This window comes from Lipotes vexillifer, unplaced genomic scaffold (assembly GCF_000442215.2).
Source record: "Lipotes vexillifer unplaced genomic scaffold, Lipotes_vexillifer_v1.1 scaffold14, whole genome shotgun sequence".
In the NCBI taxonomy this organism is placed as follows: domain Eukaryota; kingdom Metazoa; phylum Chordata; class Mammalia; order Artiodactyla; family Lipotidae; genus Lipotes; species Lipotes vexillifer.
Window position 1 is genome coordinate 1,729,408 of NW_006775372.1, and position 12,897 is coordinate 1,742,304.

Consider the following 12,897-nt stretch of genomic DNA (forward strand, 5'->3'; position numbering starts at 1 on the left):
ACCAAATTTAGGTACATGCCCCGGGATTACAAGCAGGTGTTTCCAAGTTGAGGAGAGTGACGGTGTGGAATATATAACTGTGCACGCCACGATCCCTCACCCTAATTTACTCTGTTAGGGGTAGAACTTATCTTGGGAAGATGCTTCTACTATTAGAGACCTAGATAATTAGCCCAACACATGTTCTAAGCTGTACAGAAATTCGAGACAGGTCATCCTAAACACACTGTAATGAGCAAGAAGTCCTTGTTGCTCTGACAGGGAGGAATGACCTGTAGATTTCTTAGAGATACTTAATCCTCCTTATATGCCCTGAATGAAGGGCCCTTCAGTCATTCCAGCTTTCTCCCTGGTCATGACTCTCATCCGTGCTTTGTAAAACAGATCCAGCTTGGGTGCCCAGCTAGGGGTGTGTTCAAGTTTTAGCAGATACTGGTAAGATATACGCCAGGCACTGTGGATATACACGTACTCTTGGTCACGTTGCCTACCCCTCACCTCTTACGTGCTGCAAAAGGACCCTGGAAGATGGGTGAAGAGATGTCTTCTTGTGGAGGAATTTGAGGCTCAGAACTTTGGAGTGAGAGCAAAAGCCCCACAGGGAATAGTAGATAGCGGGTTAGAACCCATATCTAACTCTCTGTGAGGGCTCTCCTGAGCGGGGACCATAACAAGCTCGCTGCCTTCTTTGCTTCCACATCTACTCTGCAGACTTACCAATCAGGTCCGAGTGTGGATTATTTGGAAGAAGACTAGGAAATTCAATACCCCTTCTCCAAATGGAGGCGTCCTCGTCCCATGCCCCCAAAGGCGAGCACACCTGGGCATTCTTAGATAAACTCATGTTCATAGTACAATCCTTAACCGTGGCGAGGGAGAAGTGGCTGAGTATGCCGAAAGGATATAGTCTACGTGGTGACGGGTGAATTTAGCAAGTTAATTTTGTTCCCAAGATAGTTTTTTAGTTCAGGTTGAACTGCATTGAAAAAGGTGCGATGCCAGCGGGTGGAAAGAGATTCACGTTTCCAATCATCCTTCATAGAGAGAGGCGAACCCGGCTCATTTCTGCCACGGCAAGAGCCAGATTTGTTGGCCCCTTCCCTCCCTAAAGCCAGTGAAACCGGTGTTTCGTTGCTAGAAAAAGCATTTCAGTTAAAAGGAACCACTGTGTGTTTCTCTGCCGGTAAAGACACCCTCACTCTGAAGAAATATTCCAAAGTGATGACTTTATACAAACCCACATAATTTGTATAGTTTAGGATATCCAGTTACTGGATTCATAAATGCATATGAAATCTACCAGGAGTGTTCTGTTCTCCAGGTCCTGGTTTATGGAAGTTGCATGGACATTACACACACACAGACACACGCACACACACACTCACACACACACACACACACGTGTGTGTGTGTGTGTGTGAGTGTGTGTGTTTGTAGCTTTAAAGCCTATAATCAAAAGTGAAATCAATGCTAACCATTTTCAGGTAAGCTCATTTTCAGATATTTCTTGTGCTTCATGAAAGTGTCCTTTAGGGTCTACCAGAAAACAAGTCCAAAAGCTGGAAATAACATAGAGTTCTACTTTTCATCGGATTCCCCAGAGTTGTAAGATCCCCTTTTTCTAACTTTATCAAACCCTTATCCCTGACCTCTCCCCACAGGGAAGGCACGTGACATCAGAATTATGGGGAGTATGAGTGACTGCGGGCAATAACATCCACAGGGAAATGTCCTGCCCTTGGTGGAGAGTCATGGGGAAGAACCCCCACCCCAAACCTTTTCTGTAGTCCGCAGTTTTATAGTAAATAAATACGCCTTTGTACAAGCATCACTTGTGTCATGGTAACGCCCTCAGACCTGTGACAGCTGATAAATATATCATCGGATATCTGACCTTTTATCCTGTCCTGGTGCTGTCAGCGTTTCGCACACTCAGGGTCCCGAGATGCATTTACAGGGCACCTGCAGCCTAGCCTTTCACCTTGCCAGCTGGGCTGTGGTCTCAGTGGCCGTGATGAGTAGCTGTGATGGGACACAAAGCTTCTTTGGAGCAAAGGGACCATTTTATTAGTTTAAATAAGAGTTTAAGCCAGAAAAGAATAGGGGCGACGTTGACTTTGGTTCTTGGTGAGAAAAGTAAATCAGATGAAAGATTAAGGGGAACACACAGGAAGACACACACGTACAGACACCTTCCAAAGTGGAAAGGTTAAATAATCAAAGAATTGTCTTGTTCAGTAAGGATAGATGCTACTTGATTGGTTTCTTTTTTTTCTTTTTAATATTTATTTATTTATTAGGCTGCGCCAGGTCTTAGTTGCAGCATGTGGGCTCTTAGTTGCGGCACGTCTGTGGGATCTAGTGCCGTGGCCAGGGATCAAACCTGGGCCCCCTGCATTGGGAACACGGAGTTTTAACCCCTGGACGACCAGGGAGGTCCCTTGGCTCGTTTTCTACCTTTCATCGGGCAACAGGACATGAATTTAGGAACTGGGAGTGGTTCTTTGGATGCGCCCCTCCTTCCAGGCTGAGCAAGCTGCAGACGGAATGCGGTTCTGGAGGAGGCTTGTCTGTAGCCATCCTGGATCCAGGCCCATGGCATTCCTACCTGGATGGGGTCTGGATAAAGCGCGCTCGGACCTTCCCTTTTTCATCAAACCCCCGGGTCTCTTTGGTGCCCCAGGATTATGACCCAAACGGGAATCAGGAGGTGTGAGCTTTGGTACGTCAGGCGTTAAGGCGCAAATACGCCGAGGCCCAGGCTGGCAAGGAAAAGCCTGATGGACGGGATGAGGCTTGGGGCCCGAGGTAGCTGGATCTGGTGCAGCCCATTCGGATGGCTGACTCCTGAGGACTCCCGCTAACTGCTGTCCCGAAGGAGTGTGGGTGGTACTCCCAACATCCCAACGTTCCAGAGAAATCAGAAATACTGATTTGCGTGTGTGCGGGGGACTCTTCCGGGGTGTTTTTTTTTAAGTTGGAAATTTCTCGATTTTTAAAAATATTGGCCTGTTTTTTTTAGCATTCGGTCCTGATGTTGAGTGAATTGCTGTCTTAGCAGGGATCCCCATTATACTCACTTCCCTGGTTCCCTCTGGCGAAGCGTGAGGGTGGTCTGCTCACATCCTGCATGTGCTTCTTTCGCGGGTCCAGGCTGGGAGGGAACCAGTAGAATAGGTGACCTGTCTTTATATCGGGCGTCCACCTACTAACAGAGGTATCCCAGACAGGGCAGGTTTCCTGGGATGGGGTAACACAGGCAGTCTTGCTTGTTTCCCTTGGAGGGTCCGTTCAAGGGAGCACACCCCCATGCTGTCGTACCCCCGTCCTTTTAGGGCACTCCTGAGCGCTTGGCATCATTACTCAGCCATACTTTCTCTACCTGCTTCCAGGACAGGCCACGATGAGCCCTTCGGCGAGGCAGTCCCCACTCATCGCCCACCTGCACTGTCCCCAGAGATAGTCTATGAGGATCCTTGTGTCCACTTAACTGGGCGGGGGAGCTTCTCCCGAGAGGAAGGGGCTCCGTCTAGAAAGCTGGGAGTGGACAGGGCCTCTCGTCAGTTTGTCGTGAGCCTGTCGTCTTTGCCAGGGACCAAGCATAGACGTGAAGGAAGGGGACACGAGGAGGAAGAAGACAAGAAACAGAAGCAGAAGCAGCAGCAGCAGCAGAAACAAGTAGTTTGGAAATCCATCTTGTTCCCTAGTGTCAAATCTCCTGTTACAGCGATTTCAATTGTTCCTTCTTTCCTGCTACCTGAAGCATAAAGAAATTTGACTTTTCTTCCTACAGATGTTCAGTACCTCCGGGTTAGGATACTTAACGAATGAAGGCCAGGTAATTTAAAGCCGGAAGCATCAAAGAATGTTCCCACGACCTGTTCCGGAGTGGGGCGTGTGGCTGACCTCAAGCCCTTTGATTGAAGTCCAGCTGTGCGTGGAAGGTTGAGCCCGATTATGGATGGTGTCTCCAGTCGGGCGTCCTCACTATACCCCATTGTGGGTACAAAGCCATATAATCTATAGGAGTCACACAGAGTCACAGGCAAGGCTGTCTGTGAAGGATCGTCTCACAAAGAGAGCCCGTCGTGAAGCTTCACAGATGAGGCCGTTGTGGGGAAGCTAGGGTGCTTGTGGGGAAGCAGGGGTGCTTCTCATAGCTGGGGGGACGCCAGCACGACTAAAGTCAGGGCAGCATCTTAAATCTCGTTACACAAACCGACTTTCAGACCTGGATATCTATTTCTTTTCCCTCTGTTTCTGTGGGGGAAAGGTGGCTTTCATGGTTTTCCTGTCTTCGTTTTTATATTTAAGATATATCTCCGTTTTTCTGTGGTTTTGAAAATAGCATGTGCTACTTTAAAAAATCAAAGCACTATAAAAATATAAAGAAGTAGAAAGTTAAAGTTGTTCCCAGGTTTTCCCCCCTCCCAACTAATCGTCATCCTATTAGTGGTATCTTTTAGTTAGTGGTAAAAATCCATATAGTGGGGTTTTTGTTTTAAAAAATGTGTTCTGAAGTGTTCAGTGAATCGTTTGGGACCACATGCCGTAGAAAGTGTGCTCTTAAAAGCTCACCAGGTAAGTACACAGGTTACGTCTCTGCCATCGCCCGCTCCTGTATCTGAATAGCATCCAGGGGACAGTGGCTCAGACACAGATGCATTTATGGAAAGCGTTCACATACGCTGGCGCACGGCAGGGACTTCCGGAATCTCTCTCTCTCCAGGAGTGAGTTCTGACCCCTCTACCCGCTTGAGATTCACTCTCGTCTGTATCCATCCTCTGATGTGCTCCAGCGTGGAACTTAAAGCAGCTGAGACCAGTTATTAATGGTCTTGTCCGAACTGTGGGTTGCTGATGGCAGGAGCCGGTCCAGCTTAGCTTTATATTTTTAGTGCGTGGAGTCACGTGGGCAGAATAGATGTGAAAGGCCTGGATGGATGAAGTGAACAGGCAGGCGTGTCCATCTCTGTGCACACAGAGTGGTGGTCACACGGACTCCGGCTGGGTGACCGTTGACACCACTACCTGGTTTATGCCTTAGTCTAATCACCAGCATCTGAGGGGTCTCAGGAGGAATGCACAGACGTCCCTATTTGCATTCCTATCATTCCCTACGCTGACTCAAATGGGGACACTCGGTGAATAATCAAGGTCAAACTTTGAGAAGAGGAACGTGGTATGCAAGACCGTGGCAGACAGAAAAAAAAATAATAATGCCATAGCCATCTTCTTGCCTAGGTTTCACTCACGCGTGGACGGGATGTAAATCTTTTTGATTCTGAGATTGGAGTGATTGCAGGTTGCCGGGAAGGTGCAGAGCTTCCTTCTGTATTTGTAACAAATAGAGGGAAGGCATGTAGCAGATGAAAGTTCTATCTTTTCACACAGCGTGCGAGACAGTGGCAATAAATTTTCAAGAGAGCTGTTTACTGAAGTGCTCCAGCTAATAAAAAAGGAGCTAAGCAGTTATGGAGAGATCTCCCTCCCGTCAACTTGCTCCAGTGTCATTTAGTTTTCAAGGTCGTAGAGAGGAAGAGAGACCTGGGCCTTCTGAACGAGGGAGGATGGCCTTTCCTGCGCTCTTGAAGGATAAGGCTGAGCAAGGGTTCCTCCCCCCACCCCACCAGAGATCAAGCTGTCAGTCACATCTCAGGGTGTGTGCAGGGCAGTAACGATGGATGTCTGTCCAGCCCACGTGCCCGTGCTACATTGATCACACCTCTGTTCCTGGAGGGTAAATCTTTGTGGTTCTGAGTATGTGCAGCTGGGTACGCTTCCCTAAATGTTCCAGGGTTGGTTTTTGTGTATAAAACCTCATCAGTCTTCTTGGACACCTAGCACCTTGGCTGGTATCTGTCATGGGCAGTCTACTGGATGCCAAAGAGATTGTAGAAAAATAATTCTGTACATAGGCGCATATTTATAATCAACGCATGAATGGCCCTCTCCCCTTCCACCCAGGGTCCCCCTACATTACAAGACAGAAATCACATCCCGTGGTCATTGATTGAGCCCCAAAGGGGTACCTCTTGGACTCAACTCAGCTGTTCTTCCTGCTCTCTTTATGAGGGACGTTTGTCTTGGGCTCCCTTGTTTGCTCGTTGCCCCCACTTTATCCTTTGTTTTTTCATCCTCACCTCACGTTTTAAAATGCCTTCATCTCGTGATCCCTGTGATTATAAAATGCCAATAATGTTGATGGCTACCTCTTTCCTCAGTTTTCTTTTTTTTTTTTTCCCAAGCTGTTGGGCATGCAGTAGCTCATCCTTCTCTGCCAATCACATCCTGCATTTATTATTATTTTTTTTTTGCGGTGCGCAGGCCTCTCACTGTTGTGGCCTCTCCCGTTGCGGAGCACAGGCTCCGGACACGCAGGCTCAGCGGCCATGGCTCACGAGCCCGGCCGCTCCGCGGCATGTGGGATCTACCCAGACCGGGGCACGAACCCGTGTCCCCTGCATCGGCAGGGGGACTCTCAACCACTGCGCCACCAGGGAAGCCCACATCCTGCATTTTAAGTTATGACCATGTACATGCTTGGGAAATGGAGTTTTTAAGCTTCCTTGTCTATTTTCTTTAACGCTAAGTCTAAAGATAAATGGGAGAGCAGATGAGCCTCAGGTGGCAGTGAAATTGTACCCATTCGTAATGTAACCGTCTGTTTTGGGATGAGTATGAAGAGTGAGATTTTATGTTCATTTTGGGAAACCCAAGCCAGTTTTTACGGCCCTAATCTGCTTCTTGAGAAGGAGGTACAGTGTATCCAGGTGTGAGGAAACGTGCGCCCAGAATGACTAGGGTGGAAATTGAACAGGCCACCTGTGTGGCCAGAATCCATGGTATACCATGGCTTAGTCTCACTTCTTTCAGGGTCTTCAAGGGTGTGTACCCTTTGAGGTAGCCAAGGGATGCCTTTGGTACACACGCTCATGCAAAGATCATCAGCTCGGATGACAGCCCCTGGGCGTCTGTCTGCACATGAATATCTCTTCTTTTCCTTCTGAGAGGCAACAGTGAGATTTATACAACAGAGGTGGTGGGTTCTAATTCTCCTGCCTTCAAACTCTAGTTACTGAGAGAAGTGGGACAAGCCACTTATAACCTTTTTTTTTTTTTTTTTTTTTTTTTTTAGTTGTGAAATAATAACAGTATCTCTTCATTTTATACTCTTGTAAAATTAAAAAAAAATGTGACAGAATTCATCTCCCAGCGCTGGAAATATAAAACACTATTCAAGTAATCAACAGCAAGTTGCTGAATTTGCTGTTTTCAGAGAACAGGAAGTGCCTGACTCACTCATAGTATGTTCTTTTGTGTTTATTTTCTGTTCCCAAAAGCGAGCGACCTTGAAAGTGTGATACTCAGTAGAGGTGAGCAGTTGACCCAGAAGTGCAGTAGGAGCTGAAGGAACCCACGTTGTATTCACATTAGGAAATTGAAAATGAATTTAGAGGAGTGTCATCCATTTATTTATTAAAGGTAAAGTTACGGCATTTGTGAGACCCAGTTGTAAATTTGAAGTGGTTTTGGTTATCCTGAGGGGTTAGGTTAGTAAGTAAACAAATACAAGCAACGTTGCTTGAATTAAATAGATTCTTCCTTTAGAACTTTTGCTCAGTGGCAAAGATGTCGAACACAGGGTGTGATTCCTCCAAAACAGCCAGAGACTTTTGACTTAGGTTACAAGTTTGGAGATATAGATCTACATATATAGATAGACACACACACACACACACACACACACACACACGTGTGTGTGTGTGTGTGTGTGTATGTGTGTGTCTATCTATATATGTAGATCTATATCTCCAAACTTGTAACCTAAGTCAAAAGTCTCTGGCTGTTTTGGAGGAATCACACCCTGTGTTCGACATCTTTGCCACTGAGACCACGTTGCATTCATGAGTCCCAAGTAGTTTGCTAAAGGTCTGGGTGGTACTTTTGAAGCTGAAAGAGCTAATGCAATATTTCACTGAATAACAGAGGTTTACGGAACCGATGCTACCTGCCAGTCATCGTGCTGGTGCCAGGAATCCACAGATGTAGATGACATGCCCCAGCCTGTGGTCTAGTGGAGGAAGGAGAGCATATAAGTAATCCCTGGGGAGACCAGCAAATGCTTTATCAGAAATTACATTCATTCACCCATTAATACATTCATTCCCTTCTTCATCTGTGCCCTGATAGCCTTCAAAGGGGCACTCACTCAGTATTCCCTTTTAGCCAGAAAGGAATTGCTGATGGTCGCCTGGAGTAAGGTATAGGACAAGGCTATTGCATGAAATGGAAACACAGCAACTGAGTGCATTTCTCAGAGGTCCACTAGATGTCAAGAGGAAGTGATGTGACTAATTGATCCCTTTGAGCAGACTCGGGTGTGAATCCCCAGACCTCCCTACAGTAACCAAGCTGCCTGGCAGTTGTCCCAAGGACCACACGTGCACAGTGACTTTTAACGCTCCAGGGACTTATAATGCTCCAGCATCTGTGCTTTCTCAACAAATCCACCAGAGCAGGTTTAGGTGTACTCTGAACTACGAAAAGCTTTTGCAATACCATCCGTCTCTCTCTACTAAAGGACAGATTGAGGCCAGTTCAGAGAGTGTTCCATTTAACTTCCAAAATTCAGTATTGACAGTGGAGTGTTCCTGCCAGGAGACTTGTTCTCTAGGAGAAGGTGGGCAACATGGCGGCACATAGAGTTGAACTGGCTTTCAGCTGTGGATCTAAGTAGTTGACAACCCAAGATACTGTCTTTACTAGGTAGGAGCGTGCGCGCGCACGCGCACACGTTTGTGTCTGTTTTCCAGAAAGAATACAGTTTTGTAGGTGCTTCAATTCATATCAATTTCAGAGAGAGAGGGAAGAACAGAATTCAAGAAAAAAGTAGGTCATTCTCCAATACATTTTTTTTTCTGAGTTGTCTCTTTGGAGAATATCTCAAGGACATAGCACATCAGTCTGCTGATCTGTAGAGGGTACAGTGAGTTACCTATGGAGAGAGACTTGCATCCCCCAAATAAGACATTCAGTATTCGGCATCATTCGGGGGTGTTTTCTCAGTTTTCAAACTGCATCGTGTAATCATAGGTTGATCCTAATCAGAATGGTGGCCATATCTTCTTTATCCATTCATTCGTTGATGGACACTTAGGTTGCTTCCATGTCTTGGCTATTGTGAATAGTGCTGCTATGAACATACGGGAATGGATGAGGAAGGTGTGGTACATATATACAACGGAATATTACCCAGCAGCTAAAAAGAATGAAAAAATGCCATTTGCAGCAGCATGGATGGACCTGGAGATTATCATACTAAGTGAAGTAAGTCAGAAAAAGACAAATATTATATGATACTGCTTATACATGAAATTTTAAAGAACTGATACAATGAACTTACTTACAGAACAGAAGCAGACTCACAGACTTAGAGAACAAACTTATGGTTACCAGTGGGGAAAGGTAGCAGGGAGAGATAGATTGGGAGTTTGGGATTGACACGTACGCACTGCCATATATAAAAGAGATAAGCAACAAGGACCTTCTGTATAGCACAGGGAACTCTACTCAATATCCTGTAATAACCTAAATGGGAAAAGAATTTGAAAAACAACAGATACAGGTATATGGATAACTGAATCACTTTGCTGTATGCCCAAAACTAACACAACATTGTTAATCAACCATATTCCGATACAATATAAACATTTTTTAAAAGTTCACTGCCATTAAGTCGGAGCTGATTTAATTTTCCTTAGTTAGTTTGCTGAATCTGATATTATCGTTTGAGACTGAAAAATTATAAAAGCCATCTTTTTCTACCAAGGGAATGAACATTTTCACTTTCAGAATAAAAAACAAACAACAACGGTGGCCAATGTGTTTATTTTGCTCTTGGATTTTGTTTTTGTTTTTTTCTTTTTTCAGGAATGCTAAGACCCCTTTCTTGCTTGTCCTGGCTTTCCTACACATGCACACGGCTCTCTTCTCTTCGAAGGACTTTGCCGGCAAAAGTAAACACGGCGCTTATGGAGATGCTGCCGAGGAAATGGATTGGAGTGTTGGTATGTGTACCTTTATCTTCAGTCTGTCCTTCAGTTGTGACTGAGGCTTTTGCTGCTTCTATCTTATTTCCTCTGAGTTTCCACCTCTCTCCCCAATGCCTTTAGAGACAGCACGTGCTTTTTGTTTTTGTGTTTCAAAAAAAAGGAAGCCAGACAAACACTAACTGTGGAAGGTAAGCAGAATATAAAACGCATCGCAGCCCCGAGTCCATGCTTGTGTTTACCAATGGATACAACAGCAGGAGGGGTCTGGGTCTGTGGGCTGGTGATCAAAGACATGAACGAAGAAAAGGAATCAAAGCATTAATCCTTATCACCACTTATTCTTTTAGCAATTCAATGTGAACAGCCCCTTGCCTGTAGCAAAGTTAGGCACAGGGTAGTTTCGGGAGGCAGAGGACTCGCCATGGGCTACGGCCTTGGTGAGTCTCGATGCAGTAGCGCTGGGATCTTCCGTGGATGCTGTGAGCCCCACTGTGTTTCCTTCTTGCTGCATCTGTGAGGATGGCAGGAATTGCCTTGCTCTCTGTGTCCCTTCTCCCTGAGCAGGTTACCCTATTTCTGAGAAACGTAGCATGTTTTTCAGAAGTACTGGGAAGACTTCCTTCTGAGGTTTCCTTTTTAAACGGTGTCTTGCACATCGACGCGAGAGCATGGTGACCATGCTTTCTTCTGCACAGCTAAGCAGTCTCGGGTCTATTCCACAGAGTGTAGAGAAAGCCAGAGTATGTGGGTGAAGCGAAGGGATGGAAAATCAGTGGGTTCTGTACTTTGCATTCAATTCCTATCTATCCCAGAGATGTCTCTTTTGGTGACGTTGCTCGCTCCATCTGGCAAAATTGGACAAAATTGAGCAAATGGCACCCGTGAACAGGTTGCTTAAGATTTTTGCATATTTCCTTTCTTTTCCTTTCCTCCCCCCACCCCCCGCCCCTCTTGTTCTTCCTTCCTTTTCTTTTTACGCCCTGGATTGATAGTTTTTTCATCGAGATGTTTGAACGTGGCCGCAGAGTTTCTTGGTTGGTTTGTATTAAAAGCAAACTGAGCGTGATTTGGTCACCAACGTTGGGAATGACAAGAACAAGTGTTGTTTCATTTAAATCTTCTAAGGAGCACCGTCTTTTGGATAAGATGACTGTACCCTTATTCTAGCTTCTAGCTCCTTCTGTCACTATCTCCGTGAACTTGAGAGATGTCTTAAACCTGTGGGCCTGATGAATTCAGACGAGGTAACTTCCAAGTTTCTTTCTTTTCTAACCTTCTCTGTGATGCTGTCAGATAACAGAAGTGAGCACAGATGCTGAATACGTACTAGGAAAAACAAAACCAGAACAACCTGCCTAATGAGATTCGTAAGAAGAATTCGTTATACTTACTTACTTACTTACTTACTTCTTATAAGAAGAATACTTACTTACTTCTTATAAGAAGAATTCATTATACTTAGGGCTTTGACATACACCCATACAAGCCTGCCTTCTTTCATTTTTCATTCTTAAAACGTTGCATGTAACTTAGTTTACACTTTCCACACCGTAGCAGTGTAAATCACTAGAGTACTCCGTAGTGTGAGTCAGCAGAATATTTTATGTCTTTAATGAGCGTCATATGTTAGCGTAACAGGTTTCGTGTACACCTCTCTGACGTTTGTTGGCTAGCAAGCAAACTCATGCTGGTGTCATCGTACCTACTGATTAATTTTTCTTTAATTAGAGCAGTACACATGCCTACTCAGACTCATTAAAAAAGTCTAACTTCCAATGCTTTCCTGCTACTGGTCCCTCTTGAATAAAACAGAGAATGTTTTTTAATCTTCGAGATCTGTGTTAGACCCTGATATCATATTAATAGATGATTGTGTTCTTTTTTTGCCAAAAAAATAAAAATCCTTCCCTTAAGCCATTACATTCATTTCTCAGGACGTTTCTGTTGTTTTACAAATACCTCTGAGCCTTTAGAGGAATATTCCTTCTTTCCAAAAAGAGCCTTTTATTGTCACACAGAAGGGGACTGTAGCACTCTGGATAATTATGTAATAAAATTACATGAGAGTATGGGCTTAAAAAGAAACGCTGCGGGCTTCCCAGGTGGCGCAGTGGTTGAGAGTCCGCCTGCCGATGCAGGGGACACGGGTTCGTGCCCTGGTCTGGGAAGATCCCACATGCCGCAGAGCAGCTGGGCCCGTGAGCCATGGCTGCTGAGCCTGCGCGTCCGGAGCCTGTGCTCCGCAACGGGAGAGGCCACAACAGTGAGAGGCCTGCATACAGCAAAAAAAAAAAAAAAAAAAAAAAAAAAAAAAAAAAAAAAAAAAAAAAAAAAAAAAGAAACGCTGCTAGTACTGTGGGCAGCTGAGCTACCCAGAGAGGGCACGTCTCTGTCCTTTAGCGCATTTTCTTTCTAAATGTTTGGAGGCAACATCATTATATGCAGCAAAACTTTCCACACTGTGGGTTTCTCTGTACGTGTAAAGGCAAACTCAGAAAAAGAACCTTTCTTACTTAATTGTCCTCCATGGCCAATGTCACCCCATATCATGGTGCTGGATGGCCTTATTCTTAGCTGTGTGATCGCTGTAGCTTGTCTTGTTATCATGACGCAGGAAGTACTGACCGCGCAGGTGTGGTGTAAGGTCTATGCCATGGAGCTCGCGGTAAAAGCTGGCAGGGGTAGCTGAAATCCTGGAACTCGAATACTGCCATGCAGTTTGAGGGGTGGGCAATGTTCTAATACGCACAGCCACCGCCTACGAAGTGCGTGCCCTGCACCTGGTCCGGGGCTTCACAGGTGTCCCCTCCCTTCGTGCTGTCAACAATCAGGGCAGCATTCC

General features: G+C 45.5%; 1 protein-coding gene across 1 annotated transcript in view; it reads left to right on the forward strand.

The window, feature by feature from the left end:
- The window catches only part of STS (steroid sulfatase), an 84,508-nt gene that overhangs the window by 9,337 nt on the left and 62,274 nt on the right, over positions 1-12,897 (forward strand). Inside the window, exon 5 of the mRNA XM_007449896.1 lies at positions 9,934-10,070. Within this exon, the coding sequence (XP_007449958.1) occupies positions 9,934-10,070 (137 nt within the window). The remainder of the gene's footprint in view (positions 1-9,933; positions 10,071-12,897) is intronic.